Source organism: Acomys russatus, chromosome 2 (assembly GCF_903995435.1).
Source record: "Acomys russatus chromosome 2, mAcoRus1.1, whole genome shotgun sequence".
Lineage (NCBI taxonomy): Eukaryota > Metazoa > Chordata > Mammalia > Rodentia > Muridae > Acomys > Acomys russatus.
The window spans coordinates 40048309-40066620 of NC_067138.1; the positions used below are offsets into that span (position 1 = coordinate 40048309).

At 38.2% G+C, this 18312-nt stretch overlaps 1 protein-coding gene across 1 annotated transcript in view; it reads right to left on the minus strand.

Moving 5' to 3' along the window:
- Window positions 1–394: 394 nt before the first annotated feature.
- Ripk2 (receptor interacting serine/threonine kinase 2) overlaps window positions 395–18312 on the minus strand; it is a 31606-nt gene continuing 13688 nt past the window's right edge. The window contains exons 5-11 of the mRNA XM_051160581.1: window positions 13396–13445; window positions 12281–12442; window positions 9330–9415; window positions 5687–5773; window positions 4351–4444; window positions 1918–2079; window positions 395–1383 (exon numbers count right to left, since the gene is read on the minus strand). Of these exons, the coding sequence (XP_051016538.1) occupies window positions 1046–1383; window positions 1918–2079; window positions 4351–4444; window positions 5687–5773; window positions 9330–9415; window positions 12281–12442; window positions 13396–13445 (979 nt within the window). The 3' untranslated portion in view covers window positions 395–1045. The remainder of the gene's footprint in view (window positions 1384–1917; window positions 2080–4350; window positions 4445–5686; window positions 5774–9329; window positions 9416–12280; window positions 12443–13395; window positions 13446–18312) is intronic.

The following is an 18312-nucleotide window of genomic DNA, read 5'->3' on the forward strand; positions in this document are numbered from 1 at the left end:
TATGTGGTTATATCAAATGTGATTGGGGCACCTATGTCTAAAGACACTCTCCAGATGGAATCAAGCAGAGAGTTGGAGGTACTGCTTGGGAGAGGGAGTCCTGCACCTAACGCCAAACTGAGAAAGGCTAGAGGACTGCAACCTCAAAGAGCAGGGGTCCTTCCAACATGCAACAAAAGAAAAAAAAAAAAAAAAAGAACTCACACCGTGTTGCATTTTTATTGTTGTTGTGAAGCTGGTGTGAACAAGCTGAGAAAATAGGGTCCCCAGTGCGGCCACTCTGTGGGAACTGAACAGAATGAGTTAGGTGTGCACCTGAGCTGGAAAACTGTACCTGTTACACCCTTCAGTTGTGTTAAAAAAACAAACAAACAAACAAACAAAAAAACAGCACACTACATAAAGGCCTCTGCCCAATCAGCATGCTTAAACAGGAACAGGAAGCAGGCTGCAGCAGGGACCACAATGGGTTGCTCACTCTGGAGACAGGGGAGGCAAAGGTTAAACAGGCGGACAGCCAGCCAGTGTTAATACAAGATTCTTTTTTCCTTCTTTATACACTTTATATTCCCTGAAACAACCATCTCAAACATTTGAAAGTAAAATTTAAAAATGAATAGCTCTTTGGAGACTGGAACTTGGGACTGTGAAATGGGGATTGCATATCACTGCTGCACAAAGTCAAATTGCATTTTGGAGGAATAATGAAGAATCCACACATAAAGTGAGTTTGAAACTGTCTTCCATCAGAAACGAAGGCCACCTTAAGGCACCATTATGAACAAGAAAATTGTAATTATTATATAAAAAAGTTCAAGTAGTGAAACTGACATAATAACTGAACTACACAGCATAATGCAAACTTTTTACTTATATTAATTAAAAAAAAATACTGCTATGTCATGGAAAGAGACTCATACTTATCCCTCCCAAAAAACCTTCAGTGACATATCTAATACTCTCATATTTTCATGCAAATATTATCCAGGTCATAGAGATATAAATAATCATTTGTAAACTGACTTTCCTCTCAAAACAGACTCACTTATACGCTTTTATTTTGAAGGAAATTTGAAGCTAGTGCACTGGAAACCACTGGTACTTCTGGGTAAGGCTGGAGTCCCATTTGCTTGTTATCTTTCAACTTCTGTACTATAACTTTGGCAAACTCTTCTCCTTGAATGTCGGAGGTGTCCAGTAGCTGCCTGACTTTTGAGGTCCTTGTAGGTTTGGTGCTAATGAGTTCATAGTCCTCCTTCATGATCAAGTCCCGAGACAGAAGGGCGTCCAGTGATTGGTTGAGGCATGCCTCTGTCATTTGGCTCACGATGTCTTCCCTCTTGCTCTGGATCCACTGTTGGGCTACACCAGGTGGCAGGCGCTCTGTAGAAATGCAAAGCATGAGCAATCTACAAAGCTGAGGACAGTCACAAGCAATGAGTATTATTCTGTGTAACAAGGAATATGTAGAACACACATTTCTGTATGATTGTTCCCATACAAACAGTATTTTTTGAAAATGCTTATATTTTCCAGGAACCATTCAGAGAGTTACATTTTATCCATTCACCTTTCAGAAAGAATATTACATTTTTATGTGCTATGTTGTAGGGCAGAATGACTTTAACTTTTGTTTCAGATGTAAAGGCTACCTGCCTATCTGATAAACCAGAACCTCTTCACCTTTACTGACACAGGGAGTGAAGCTTCCTTCTAACATGCCCTTCGGGATCAGAGATTCCCAGAATGCATCTTGGCCTATGAAGCCGTATCAGCACTGAATTTGGAGATGCTTTTCTACTCAGACAAATATTTACTGAGGAAGGGAATGAAGACTTATTATATGGTGAATCTACTCAGCATGTACTTGTAAGATAAATACCAGCATTTGAAGTGTATCTCACAGCATATACTTACCTAAACTTTTCTCAACCAAGAGTGAGTTTATTACAGCTGGTGAGCACTGGGTGGGTCTGTGATCACAGAAGGCTGCCCTTTGTGATGGAGAGATGGTGCCATCCCAGGTGTGGTTTCCAGGACAGGGATGCAGCCTCAATGAAGAGCCATTTTGAGGTCCTCCTATAGAACATTTTATTAGGGGTAGAGTTTTCATTAACTATTGCTATCTGTAAAATATCAACAGGTGGGTCACACAGAAGGTAGGTTCTGATGGCTTTGGGTTTTCACTGTTATTGCAGCTACTTCAGAAATCCAATTCTGAAAATAATTTAAATATCTTTTTTTAACGTGTGTGTGTGTGTGTGTGTGTGTGTGTGTGTGTGTGTGTGTCCGTCCGTCCGTCCGTGCATGCATGCATCTGTGAAAGTCAGAGGACAACTTGTAGGAGACAGCTCTCTTTCTACCATGTAAGTCCTGAAGATCAATTCAGGTTACCAGGTTGGCTGGACCTATTTTTACCCTCAGAATCATCTTGCCAGCCCTGAAAACACATTTTAGAGTAATAAGCAATTTATACAGACTAGGTTTTTACTAGTGTTAGTGCTTGCATGCACTGTATCATAAGATTTCCCATCTTCCTGTAGTCTCATACTCTTCCTTGTGAATTCCTCCTTTTCTACTTTAAATGTGCCTTATTGATGTCTGTCAAATACACAGACTTTTAAGTGTAATAAATCTATATTTGATATGTGTTTTCTACTTTCTCCTCTAGAAAACAGATCCAACTGTTTATTTCTACTTCAAGTTTATGTAATTATCTCTCTGTCATCATTAAAGTACCATCCCATCAACATTCTCAGAAGCTCACTGCATACCATTAAAACAAAAAAATATGAAAAATTAAAATCTTAACTATCATCCATATTAACTCTAAACTCCATTTCAGTTCTAGTTCTAACTGCTGTGCTGTTTATACAGCCTAACAACTTTACCTCCTTTACCCTCTTCTCTCTCAGCTCAAGTAATATGTCATCCTAGCCTGTCACACCACCCAGCCTGCCTTTGATCTTACCTGTCCCTAGTCCAAATCTCCTTTTCATTTCAAAGTAGCTTCTCCAGGGCCATCATGGTGGCTCAGTGGGCCAGAATTCACAGCAGAGGGAGATAAGTGACTCTCAAAAGTTGACCTCTGACCTCTACATGTGCACCATGGCATGCATGGCTTTCTCTGTGATGCCCTGTCCCCTCTCACACACACACACACACAAAAACCAATAGAGTAAATAAAATTTCAAATTCCAGTCAGGATGAGCCTTCCTAAAGCAAAAGTTTGTACTTGATATCCCCTCCTGAACTTAAAAGCCTAAGTTTGCTTAGCTGAGAGGACTCTCTTTTTTTAATTAAAAAATAATATCAGTATAAATGTTTCGTTCTGCATGTATGTCTGTGCACTGTGCACGCTTGGTGCCGGTGGAGGCCAGAAGAGGGTGGTAGATCCTCTGGAAGAGGCCTTGCAACAGTTCTGAGATGCTATGTGGATGCTGGGAATCGAGCTTGATTCTTCTGGAAAAGCAGTAAGTGTTCTTTACCACTCAGCCATCTCTAGCCCCTAAAAATTCTTGATGATATGAGTGTAATCCGCATTATCTTTTATCGCTTTTTATTCATTCTATTTACTAGACAAACTAAATTGCCCTCTGTTATCTGTTTCCTTGCTTCTGGAATCCATATTGTTCTTTTTCATGGAATGCCTATTTGTTATAACTATAGGTCAGCCTTTAGCCAGAAATAAGGTCTTCATGGTGACATGTACAGGAGAGTAACATGAAGGTATTCATTAAGCCCGGCAGTGGTGGTGCACACCTTTAATCCCAGCACTAGGGAGGCAGAGACAGGCAAACCTCTGATTTTAAGGCCAGGTCTACAGAGTGAGTTCCAGGACAGTCAAAGCGACACAGAAAAACCCTGTCTCAAAAAACCAAAAAGTATTCCCAAAAAGCCTGGCTTTAATCAAGTCTTAAATTTGTTATCTACTTGATATGCGATCCAGAGAGCACATAATCTGTAACACAAGTCTAGCTCCCTTACACAGCTATTAAAAATACTATGTCAAGAATATGTCTTGCTCCTTGTAGTTACACCCCCCCCACATATACACACACACACTCCTCTTAAAATTAATTACTACGGTATCTTAGAAACACCTCTCTTTTTTCTTGTGAGATTAAGGAAAAAAACCCTTTCCTCATGATCACAGAATGCCTTTAAATAAATGTATTTGTTCATCATGCCACTACTATCCTCACATATACAGACTTGTTACTTTAAAAGAAATGGAGCATGAATGCAAATGAAAAATGTTTTTCATACACACCATCTGTTTGCCAATTCCATAGTCCTGAAGGAAAGTGGAAAAGTTGTGGAACAATATTGACTGAAAAATTGGCATACCAGAGAAAAAACCTTTGTCCTGAGGAGCTGATAGGGACCTGGAGGGTTCAGGAGAACCAGTGTTTCTAGAGAGCAGAGAGGATCCACACGATTCCTAAAGTAGACAGAGGACCAACAGGTTGAGGGGAACTGTATACATAAAAGTTTATAAAAGGCATCATCTTTAAAATTACATAGCTATAGTTTCTAAGTTGTTCTTACCTTTGGCTCCTTAAAATTAATACCCAGAACTACTATAAACTATAGCTTACAGAACCAAAGAAGCAACATATAAAACCATCACAAATAAACATAATTTCTTTTTTACCCCTATCTCTATTAGGGATTGAGTTCTGTGCAGGACACATGCTAGGTGAGAGCTCGGCCACTGAGCTAAATCCCAAATTTCAAATTTAATTTCTTTACCAACTCAAATGGAGGGTATGACAATAGTTATATACTAGAAAGAACTGTACACCCATCGTGATTCAAGGAGTCTGTGCAGTGGCAATAATGATGAAAGAAGATTATGGTTATCTGCTGACTTAGTACAAGTGCTTGTTCTCAGGTTCCTTCAACCTGAAGGGATGGAAAACACTCAGAAAAACCATGGGGATCTTCACTCTTAGCTCTGTCAACGATTGCTGACTGCCCTTTGACAATGCATTGGAACTCTTGGCTTTCAGGTTCCATCAAAAGTTAGCTTTTACTCAAGGATCAAATAAGATACATTAAATAAAAGAGATTTGGAAACTGTGCTATGGTCCAATGAGGTATTTCAGTGGGTAAAGGTGCTTTTGCCACGTGGATGACTTGTATTCGATCCTTGGGAACCGCATAGCAGAGAGAATGGATTTTTGCAAGTTATCCTGTGACACACACACATACACACATACCTGCACACACTATATAAACAAATGTAAAAAAGAAGCACCACGTGTTGTGATTTAATGCTATTTTGAATGCACTCTTGTTTTTAATAAGCCCATAAAGTGGATGTATAATATGAAAATGAGTCATAAAATGATCAATTAAAGAAGTAACTTTTGGAGAGCAACAAAAATTTCTCTTATTACTTACTGTAAGAGGTGGAAGGGCAGTATAAAATGGTCATACAGTTTTCACCAATGCTCACCTTATATACCACCCTAGAGCATCTTCAGAAGGCAACAGAGTGGGATTTCAGGTTAGAGAACGTCATGACTACTTGCAAAATTATAAACGCTCCCTGAACTTTAGCTTCCCATCAGTAAAAAACAAACAAACAAACAAAAAAAAAAACAAGGTAAGACTAAATGATTTTTAAATACTCTTCTCACATTCAAGCTTACTATATATAACAGATGTATATTTGTACCTCCTGTGGAGGATGGTTTGCAGGTATGTTCAGTGATAAATCCATTTTCTTTTGACATAAGTGAACAATACTTGATGCGCTCTGTATCTGGAATGAACAAACATACACATATATGTACTTTAATTGGATGTGACTTAGAAATTACAGAAGTAAATTATGATCTATGTCACATGTTTTGTGTTTACACAAAATCAATAGAAATGAAATCTAATTCATTAAGAATGTATAATTTAGTTAGGTAGAGTCAGTGTAGAACAAGAAATGCTTAAGGAACAGACTTTGCATCCTGCCTTATATTAATTGGTTGACTTCAGTAAATATTATCTCTCAAGGAGCTTCAGTTTCATATTTAATACCTACAAACAGGATTGGTTAAAGATTGAGATAATAATGTATTTGGTTCAAGCCAAGTATGCAATTTTGCTTTGTGTTCTATCTATCCATAATTGTTACTAAGCAAAATTATATTTCAAGAAGTATATTCTAAGTTCTATTACCATTTTTATTGTACTGATAAGAAACCAAGGTTGGGATGATGTAAAGGTGGTGATATGTTACCATGGTATTGGGGGTGTATCTCTAGGATATGTAACTATCTGACCCTTACATGTATTTAATATGCTTTGGTCACAGTCATCACTCCATTCCCTTTCTTAGGTCCCTCCTATACCCACTGAAACTCTACTTTTCATCTTGTCCTCTGTTCTATTTTCATGCCCTCAAATTTTCATATATGAATAAATTACACACACACACATATACATACATACATACATACATACATACATACAGAGTTTAATTAGGGTTGCTTGCATGTGCACCTGTGTGGGCTGAAATTTCACATTAAATTTCCTATTTATATATTAGAGACAAGAATACATATATACTAGGTTTTTGTAAGTTGAATTATAAGTAATACATGCAAAAGAGTGCTAAGATTACTTGCAGGTACTCAATAAAAGGTAGGGGCTAAACAGGTGATTTGTTTATTTAAACACTATGACTTTACACTGAAGTGATTTACTTTTGGCTCCATAAAGTAGACTTAGACAAGATGTCATCACTACTAAGTCATTTCACATCAAATCTGGAAGTCTACCCTGTACCTCAACTCCACTTGATACAGAATCTCACTCTGTCTGCTGTGATTACATTGGAAAACTACCACACACAGCTAAGTCTACCTTCCCTCTCTATAGCAGCATTAGTATTAATTGTTCTTCAGAACTTTAGAAACTAGTGGGTTCTGCACCCAGCTCTCCACCATGCCATTACAACTTCCTGTTCCATTTTGGGGGAGTGGGGAGGACTCATAGCCACCTGTGTATATGATGGATCTAGTTTATTACTCAGTAAACTAGTTCAACAAGTGTCTGAGACTATATAACCCTTGAGGACCTGGGTCTTGCTGCTGAGCTTATAGCGATCCACCTGCTTATATGAATCTTCAAATTAGTTTTTGCTATGCATGCTATACAAAGCTTTCCTGACTTTCATGAAAACATTTCTAATATATAATTTCATTAGTGATACCTTATTTTTATAGCTAATGAGGTATGATGATTCAAATTGTTTATGGAGTGGTGAATCATTCCCAAAGAAGAAGTACAAGAAAGTATTAAAGAAAACATTTTTGGTTCAGTTTTTATTTTTCAAGACATAGGAAACACATACTTGAAAAGATCTGAATAGTAAGAGTTGGTTAAAAGAATTTAAAAATGTAGAAAATGCAAGTAAAACAAGCCATTCTAAATAGAGAAATATTAAATGAGTATGTATGTGTTTGTGTAAGATGGAATCACATTATGTTGCTCATGTTTCTCAGGCTGTCCTGGCTTCAAACTCAATTCTACTGCCTCCCCCTCTACAGGGACCACAGGCATACCACCATGCTCGGCTTTTAAATTTCTATTCTACTGTTAGTTTCACAGTTTATGTGGGGATGTTATGTGACTAACTTTTTTATACTACAATTGTCTCATATAAAGAAGCCAGGATTACAAAACCCTAACTATAACTTGATGTAAAAATAATACTCTGGCAGGGCATGGTGGTGCACACCTTTAATCCTAGCACATGGGAGGCAGAGGCAGATATATCTCTGTGAGTTCGAGGCCAGCCTGGTCTACAAAGTGAGTCCAGGACAGCCAATGGTAAACAGGGAAACTTTGTCTGAAAAAAAAAAAAAATACCATGACACAAAAGCAATGATGAATCCATCTAGTGGTTACTAAGGTATCGGGAAACATATATTTTACTTACGAAGATAAACCTTTTAAACATTAAGCCTTATATATAGGATCTGAGTGTTTAAACTGTTTGGAGATACAAAAGGGATGTGGGATGATTCTCTTTCTCCTCATATCCAAGACAACAGACCTTTGTATTTTCCTGTTTCTTCTTTTCTTGTTTAATGATCTACCACTAAACTAAACCCCTAGGTTCCCTCCCTCTTTTATTTTTAATTTTGAGAGAGTTCTAACTAACTTACCCATGCTGGCTCAAGCTCACACTGTAGCCCAGAGACACCTTGGATCTGCAATCTTCCTCTCTTAGCCTACCCAAGTGGATGGGATTACAGGATGGTAGTACCAGGTCCCTACTCACCTAGTTTTGCTTAGAGAGAAAGGAGAAAAAGAGAAACTTGTAAGGAGAAACAGGAAAAGAAAAGAGAAAAGGAAGCATTTTCAGAAGTTTGTGATGACATTGGTATCTCTGGAGCTGGAGAAGTTATGAAAGGAATTCAGAGTTCACTTTTAGATCCTGCTAAAAACATTGCTGATCAATGGAACTGAATAAAAAACTTGGATATTAATATTGCTATTGTAGGTCTTTAATTTGATTATGACTGCTTGTTTCTTTTATACACTAATCTTTAAATGAAAGGTTATGCTAGTAGGCCCAGCAAAGTAAGAAAGGAAAGGAAACTGTCAGTCAATAAAGAAACTCTACATCATGCTTGTTCATCATCCAAGAGTTGGGCTAGCTGGTAGTTTTATTGTCATATATAAAGTACAACTTAATGAAACCTAGTGAGTGCTAGCCTGTGCTTACTTTGCTCTAAGTAACTATGGCTGCTTCGTAAATCCTCAGTTGTTGTGATCCACACACAAGAGCTACACTGATCAGACAACTGTCCCAGGTCATTCACTTTAACTTCTCTTACAGTTTAGTCTATGCCATGTGAAGCATTTGTCAAAGAAAACAAAATAAAAACCTAGCCATAAAAATGCAAGTTGGGGGCTCATAATTAACATAAACCCTGTTTTACTTGTCAGTAAATCTTAGAAAAAGTCAAGTACATTAAAGAGCAAGGACTCGTCCTTTGTAGGTCTTAACACTTAACAGAAGTAAATACAGACTAAGACATATCTTATGCACCTGTGTGAGTGACACAAGGTGCTTGCTGCATACAGGAGCCTCAGTACGGATTCTAAGTTCACATTTGATAGGCTGAAAATTCTGCAAGTGTTTTAATCTGAAGGTGGCCCATTTGAATGAAATGAAACTCCCTATTGGTGACAAAGAAAAGGTAGTAATTGTCATAACCTCTAGCCTTTTTCTGGGAAAATAAATTAAAACATCATGAGTGACATATAGCTGTTTGAAGTTTGATGTTATAAAATTTCAAAGAGAGATTTACCTTTGTTTTTTTCAGCTGGATAACGGCTTCAAGAAAAGTTATATCTTCAAATGTTCTCAGAACTGGTTCAAGTTCTATTAAGCATTCTAGATAAGAAAAAACCCCAAAACAAAATAAACAAACAAAAAACACAACAATTTTAAGTTCAGATTACTTCTAATAATTAAACTGAAATACTAATATTTATCTTATAAAGCCCCATGTCAATCTTTCACTAAACTATTTTAAGGATTTTTATTGCTGGCACAGATATCCTCATGTTATCAACAGAGCTGAGTGAGCAGCCTAAAAATGAACCATCACAATTCTGGTAAGCTGATTTTAAACTGAAGGCCTTAACTTCTACAAGGCAAGGATAGTCTTTTAAGTTTAACTGTACTAAGACATTTGAATAGCCATTTTAAAAAAGATCACTTATACATATCATACATAAAAATTAACTCAAAATAGATCATTCACTTAAATATAAACAGGAGCAAACATTTAAAACCTTGAGTTAGGGAAACTCCTTAGATATGACATCATAAAGAAGATTCATAGAAACCCGATAACTGGACTTCCAAAAAATCTTGAAAATTGTGCTCCAGAGCAGGGGTTCTCAACCTGCGGGGCTGTGCACCTGACCTTTTGACAGGGGTCACATCAGATATCCTTCATATCCGATATTTACATTACAACTCACAACAGCAGCTTACAGTGCTGAAGCAGCAACGAAATAATTTTATGGCTGGGGCTGACCACAGCATGAGTAATTGTATTAAAGAGTCAGAGCACCAGCAACGTTAAGAACCACTGCTCTAGGGGGCCGGGGGCGGGGGGGAAGACACTTTAAAAAAAAAAAATGAAAAGCACAGGCACAGAATAGGAGTAGAATATACTTCAAGTTGAGTATCTGCTAAAGGGCTTGCATCTGGCCTGTGTGAAACATTCTGACAGGCTGGGCCAGGAAGATGGCACAGTGGATAAAAGTGCTTGCTATGGAGCCTAGTGACCTGAGCTTGATCCCCTGAAAGAAGCAAGTCTTCAAAGTTGTCCACTGACCGCTGACGGAGTATGCTTGTACTCATACACACCACCACCAGCACACACACACACACACACACACACACACACACACACACACACACACACACACACAGAGAGAGAGAGAGAGAGAGAGAGAGAGCGCGAGAGAGAGAGAGAGAGAGAGAGAGAGAGAGAGGGAGGGAGGGAGGGAAAGTAGGAGAAAGAGAGAACAACTGAAAATGCAGTAACAGAAAGAATACACGTAAAAGTAAAAGTATTAACTGTTAGAGGACTAGGGGAAGAGAACAGGGCAGCAGAGGGAAGGAAGGGGGAACAGCAGGGTACGAGCGAGGGGGTAACAATTGGGATATAATGTGAATAAATTATAAAAAATTAAAAAGGAGTACATTCTGTTCCTGAACCCAGATTTGGTTTCTGGTACCTACATCCTACAGCTAACAACTGTCTGCAACTCCAGATAGACCTAATGCCTCTGTACCCATATGCACACATTCACCTACACACATACACACATAACACGAAATTTAAAACATCTCTCAAAAATTAAACTACATTTGTATGGGTTACCAATGATGATGCCAGTGTGACAAAATTCTTCCTTCCTTCCTTCCTTCCTTCCTTCCTTCCTTCCTCTGTCTCTGTCTCTATCTCTCTGTCTCTCTCTGTCTCTATGTCTCTCTCTGTCTCTGTCTGTCTGTCTGTCTGTCTGTCTGTCTCTCTCCTCTCTTCCTCCCTCTCCCTCTTGAACCCAGAGCTTGCCATTTTGGTTAGTCTAGGTAGCCAGCTTGTTCTGGAGCCCCATCTCCGCCTTCCAAGTGCTGGGACTACAGGCTGGCTACAGACCTGCAGGTCATTTAAACAGGTGTTAGGGATTCAAACTCTGGTCCTTAAGCTTGTATCGCAAGCACTTCCTTCTGCGTGCCAGCTCCACAGCCTGGACCTTCACTCTAAAGTTCAAAGTTCTAATTGTTTTAAAGTTCAATCTCCAAGTTTATTTATTCATTGGATTTTTAAAAAAGATCCCATGGATTCAAATATAAGAACTCTACCTAAGCAAGGTCTGAAGATTTTCTCCTGTCTATATTTAGAGGTCTGATCCATTCTTCTTCTGAAATATAGTTAATTCTGGATAATTTTTCTGTGCATAGAATTATCATCATAGGTAGACAGTCACTGAGGGAGTTTCCTAACTGGTTTCTTTGTTCTTCTCTGTTCCCCCACAGTCACTTCCCCATACGGCAGTCAAGATGATTCTGAGCTAAACTTAAATTAGATCATATTTTTTCCAGAAGAGACAGAGGGTGCATGGCTTCCCACTGCACAGGAGCATAGGTCTGAGGGGGGCTCCCTTGCTCTCCTTCTAAGGCATCTTTACCATCCTCTTGGTTCACTGTGCTCCAGAACACAGGATTTCTCTTTCTTCACTGAGAACATAAAATGTTTTCTTCTGGTCTGGATGTTTTCTTTTCTGGAGCTACCCTCTCCCTAGTCTGAGAATGACTGGCTCTGTTTCACGCTTCAAACAGCAGCTCAGATACAAGCTCCTAAAAAATCCTTTCACTATTCTTTTCCTGTGTCAGCACACTTGTTTTATTACAGGACTGACTTCACAATCCGTGTCTTATTCATTTACATTTCCCCCATGCTTTCTCCAGAAGAAGGTTGTATGAGGTGTAATGTTATTTCTTTGCTCCTAGTGTTAATCCCAGCAAGAAGGGAACACAGGCAGGTGGTCACGAAGTGGCCCGAGTGTTACCCTAACCAAACAACTTCACCTTCTTTTAGAAATTCTCAAATATTTTCTAGAATTACTTATATATAGCAAAAACAATTTCAAGACAGGCATACATTTTCGAGGAATGTTTTATTTATAGTATACAGAAAATTTCTAGAATCAAAGGTCCAGATTAAAACTGTTGACTCACTCAAGAAAGATGGTCGTTCATCCGGGTTTTGTGCCCATCCACTTTGTATTAGAGAGACCATGAGACCTCGATGAGGTATATCAAATGGCAAATTTTCCTCACTAGTGTCAGGCCGATGACCCTGGGACACACTATACATGATCTGCAAAGGATTGGTGACCTCTGTCAAAACAAATATATTTAATTAACTGGACAGATGTGACTAATATTAATCAAATAAAAATGAGGACATCTTAAACTGTTAGACCAATTCAAAATAGCCTTTTCTGTAAGAGGACTTACCTCCCAGCCCTGTACCTCTCATGGAGGAGGCTACAGCTCCTCCTTCTCAGGTCTAGAATTAGACAGGACCCTTGATTTGCTATGGGGATGGAAGAAGAGCTGAACCAGGAGGGCCTCAGCAGAGCCGAGCACACAGCCAACAAGGGGCAGTAATAAATAGTTAACGCGAATGAAAGATAAATGCTGCCTATTATAAAATGTGAGGATGTTCCTAACAAAGCAAGATGAACATTACAAACTTCAAAAAAATTTAAATGCCAATAGTATCTGGTAATGACAAATGTTATTTTTCAATATTTGTTGGTATTTATAGAATGAATAATAATTAAATTTTCGCGGAGTTTTATAGCAACTATGATCTTGAAAATAGTAACACAGTCAGGTGTGATGGTACATGCCTTTACTCTCAGGCAGATCTGTGAGTTCAAGGCCAATTTGATCTACATTCTACATAGTTCCAGGACAGTCCGAACTACATTGTGAGACTGTCTCAAAAAAAAAAAAAAATCTCATTTGGAAAAAGATAAAAATGAGAACATGAGATTTTGTGGCTTGATCACAGAGTTTATTGCTAGAACAAGAACTAGAATTTAGATTTTTTTTCTGATCCTTAAGCCAAGTACACTCTTCACAACTGATCCTTAATCTTTGTTGTAGGCAATATACTTTGTAGCATGCAGTAGACTCCTAACTGACAAACTGCTCTTTTTACAGTGTGTTTTGTGTACAAAATGAGTGGCTGGTGTGTTTAGAATCTGATGAGCTTTAGACAGTCCTGAATGTGGACCAACAACATGATATACCTACAATAAGGTAATCAAGAGCATGCCTACCTTCAAAAGGCTGTTTTCTGGATAGCACCTCCCACATGATAACTGCGTAGCTGTGTCAGTGAAAAAGTGATACATCATAAGCAAACTGTATAATAAACTAGAACAGCATTAGTTAAAAATGAAAACACTTTTGAAGATGATAAGGTAAAGGAGTCACCATATACAGTCAAGACAGTGAATGCTCATGTATGCCTGAAATAGTTGTTAAAATGAATTAATTTTAATGAAAAACATGAGTTTACCACAATAATGGCTTAGTGCTACATACCAGAGTGAATATTTGTGATAACTTATTTAAACTTCCATATAAAATGTACCCTCCAATATGGTGTCCTTATTTTTCACACAAAGTAAAAAGCAATAAAATTAGACTGTCTAATGCATCATCTGTTCCTCTGACTTTTGTCAACAGTCTTCTCATAGCACAAGTGTACTAAGAAAAACTGACAGCAATTACAGTTCGGTTACAAATTGCCTAGCCAAGCTGAATAGCATTTATATTTGAAATAAATGAGTAGAATATAGAAATTCTACAGTGTTTCAAGTAAATTCCATGTTCAAAAAGGAAACATGAACCTGATTAGGTACCAACTCATAGTCTTTGAACAAAGTGAAGATTACAGAGAACATCCCACCCAACCAAGTAAAAATAGTTTTTCCCTTCTTTCGGGGAATTCAGAGCTTGCACACAGAAACATAATTCACAAAACATATGATAATTACACTGATATTAGTTCTGCTATCAAATCCCTGATACCAATGGAGAAAATAAAGAACAACTAATCATCAAAGCCACTAGAAAAGCAGCCAACAAAAATTATAAGAGTTACTACGTACCTCTCAACAGAAACCTTAGAGGAAAGTGGTAGCGGCTCACCAATAAGGAGGTAGAGGAGTTGACTGATGATGAAGAACAAGATCCTGCCTTCTGTGGTCTCTAACAATCTGAGGTAACCTATCTCAGGTTTATCTTGATAAAGATAAACCTATCAAAAACAAGCTGAGCAGCTATTCTGATGGCAAAGCCAACTTCCAACCACAGTTAGTCAGAAGAGACAAGGAAGACATCACACATTAAGAAAGAGTGAGTTCACCAAGAAGTAACAGCTGTAAATATATATGCAGCAAACTTTGGCACTCCCATTTTAATAAAACAGATGAATATGAAAGGTCTGATTTTAGCTGGGCGTGGTGGTGCATGTCTGTAATCCCAGCACTCAGGGAGGCAGAAGTAGGCAGATATCTGTGAGTTCCAGGCCAGCATGGTCTACAAAGCAAGTCCAGGACAGACAAAGCTACACAGAGAAACCCTGTCTCGAAAAATTAACCCAACCCACCAACCAACCAACCACCAAACAAACAAACAAAAGGTCTGAATTTTGAAACAACAACAATACTGGTTTAATTCTGTGAACAGTTATGCCAACCAAGCTAAAAATGAATAAAGAAATATTATAGGTCAATGGATTGATTGAATATTCAATCCAACTGCAACAGAACACACATTCTCCTTAGCAGCCTAAGGACAATATCTACAACAGATTGCATTCTAGGCTACAAATTAACTTGAAGCAAGTATAAAAGAATCAAAATCACTTCTTGCATCTTCTCAGCTTCTAGTGCAATAAAACTATAAATCAAAACACAGAAAATCTACAGAGACTATACAAATACACCTGTTGAATTACCACTGGGTCATTTAAGAAGTCAGAGAGGACATTTCTAAGTTCCAAGAATCAAATGAAAATGAAAGCACAACTTATGAGATAGTTGTAAGAGAAACATTTGTACCCATGAGTGCTTTAAAAATCAGAAAGTCTCAAGTAACAACCTTACAATGTACCTCAAGGTACTAAATAAAATGAACAATCCAGCTGGCTGGTGGTGCACTCTTTTAATCCCAGAACTTGGGAGGCACAGGCAGGTAGATCTCTGAGGCCAGCCTGGTCCACAGAGTGAGTTCCAAGACAGCTAGGGCTACACAGAGAAACCCTATCTCCAAAACAAAACAAACCAAAGCACAATCCAAACTGAAAAGCATTGTATGGCAAGAAAATATTAAAGATCAGGGAAGAACTCAATGAAATGAAGACATCAATAATACATATTTTGGTTGTGAGTGTAGGCAGGTGAGCCATCTCTTCAGCCCAAGAACTATATCAAATCAACCAAAGAGTTGGTTCTTCAAAAACATAAATAAGATGGACGAACTTTTTGCTGAATAGCCAAAAGAGGAAGGCCCAATTTAATAAAATCATAGATGAAAAGGGGAGGCTACTTTTTTATTTTCAATAAAATATATAAAGACTTATTAGGGAGTACTTTGAAAACTCATTTAAAAAACCTTGAAAATCTGGAAGAAATGGTAAATTCTTAGATATATATGACCAATCAAAATTAAATCAAGATATGTGTATAACACACACACATACACACACAGCACACATACACAGACACACATACACACACACTCGCACACAGTCATTGATACCTATGTCATAAAAAGTCTTCTAACAGGAAAAATCCAGGGCCAGATGGATTCAGTGTCATATTTTATCAAGCTTTTAGCTTTTTTGTTTGTTTGTTGGCTTTTTGACACAGGGTTTCTCTGTGCAGGCCTGCCTGTCTGGGAACTCACTATGTAGACCAGGCTGGGTTGAACTTAATCTGCCTACTTCTGCCTCCTGAGTGTTGAGATTAAAGGTGTGAACCACCATGCCTTGCTCTCTATCAAGCTTTTAAAGAAAGAAGTAACACCAGTATTCCGCCAACTGTTTTATAAAATGGGGTACTGGGTAGTTTTACGTCAACTTGGCACAAGTTAGATTTATCAAAGAGGATGCCTCAATAAGATCCAGCTTTAAGATATTTTTAAGATTAGTGAGTGATGGAAGAGGGTACAGCTCATTGTGGTGGGGACACTCCTGGGCTGCTAATCATGCCTTCTATAAGAAAGCAGGCTGAGCCGGGTGTGGTGGCACACGCTTTTAATCCCAGCACTCGGGAGGCAGAGGCAGGTGGATCGCTGTGAGTTCGAGGCTACAAAGCGAGTCCAGGACAGCCAAGGCTACATAGAGAAACCCTGTCTCGAAAAACCAAAAAAAAAAAAAAAAAAAAAAAAAAAAAAAACCCAACCCAAACCAAACCAAAACAACAACAACAACAAAAAGAAAGCAGGCTGAGCAAGCCTTGGGGGAGCAAGCCAGTAAGCAGCACAAATCCATGGCCCCTGCATCTGTTCCTGCCTCCAGATACCTGGCCAGCCCTGGTTTCCTTCCACTACGATGTGGATGTGTAAGCCAAATAAACCCGTTCCTCCTCAGCTTGCTTTTGATCATCTATTATTTCACAGCAGCATAGAAACCTTAACTGAAACAAACAGAGATCAAAATGACCCCCAAACTCCTTCTATGAAGCCAACATTGCACTCATACCAAAACTGAATAGGGACACAACAGAAAAAGAAAAGTATAGTCTAGTTTCCTCAAGGAACATAATATGCAAAAATTATGAATAAATTATTGCAAATCAAATTCAAAAGTATGTTAAGCAGATCATATACCTTGACTAAACTGCTTTTGTCTCAGGAATGCAAGGTTGGCTCAACACTTGCAAACCAGTAAATGTAGTTCAGCATGAACGAGACGAACTGACAGAAACCACAAGGTCATCTCAATGTAGGAAAAAACAAATCCAAATCAACCCAACCCAAACCAAACCAAATGGTCTGTCTTTATAGAATTAAACCAGCATTTGGGAAGTCTTGGCTGGATTATGTAGTCTTCATGTAGCGGAAATATATCTTTTCTCTTCCTCCTTACTCAGTATCTGATTTAAATAAATTAAGGAACAGTCAAGCGTTTCCAGTCAAGCGTTTGTGTAGCTGTGTTTTTGTCATGGGATAGTTATCTATTTCCTGAGTAGTTTTGGTTGTAGCTTGACCCTTTGGGATGGAGTTTTCTTTCTAGCACCTTCTGTAAAGCTGGATTTGTGGATAGGTACTGTTTGAATTTGTTTTTGTCATGGAACATTTTGTTTTCTCCATCAACGGTTATTGATAGTTTTGCTGGGTAAAGTAGTCTGGCCTGGCATCTGTGGTCTCTTAGGGTTTGCAGGATCTCTGTCCAGGCCCTTCTGGCTTTTATGGTCTCTGCTTAGAAGTCGGGTGTAATTCTGATAGGTTTGCCATTAAATGTTATTTGGCCCTTTTCCCTTGCAGCTTTTAATATTTTTTCTTTGTTCTGTATGTTTTGTGTTTTGATTATTATGTGACGGGCAGTTTTTCTTTTCTGGTCAATTCTATTTGGTGTTCTATAGGCCTCTTGTATGTTTATAGGCATCTCTTTCTTTAGATTGGGGAAATTTTCTTCTATGATTTTGTTGAGAATAGTTTCTGGGCCTTGGAGTCTGATATCTTCTCTTTCTTCAATGCCTATTATCCTCACATTTCTTCTTTTCATGGTGTCCTTAATTTCTTGGATGTTTTGTGTCAGGAATTTTCCAGATTTGGCATTTTCTTTAATGGTTGCTTCAAGGCATTAATTATTTATTAAAGATAGCAAAAGTTGGCTGGTCTGAAGGCAGTGAGTTATCACAATTGATTGTTCACAGTCAGTTACAGATTGAACTCCTGTTCTATACTTTCCCTCCTTCTCACTACTGCACTTGACTAGGATTAAAAAAAAAAAAAGATAGTAAAAGTTGATTGAAAGAGCTACAGCGTGGGTTTAAAATAAACGTAGGAAGGCTGATTTTTGCATTCATCGGCAGGTTAAAGAGACAGCTGTGAATTACATACGAGGTAAAAGTTCCCATACTCTAATTCTGTGAATAATCATCCTTCTTTTTTCTGGTCAAAGAAGCAATATCAAAAACAATGGATTATTCATTTCTGCACTATGAAGCTTTAACTAGCTG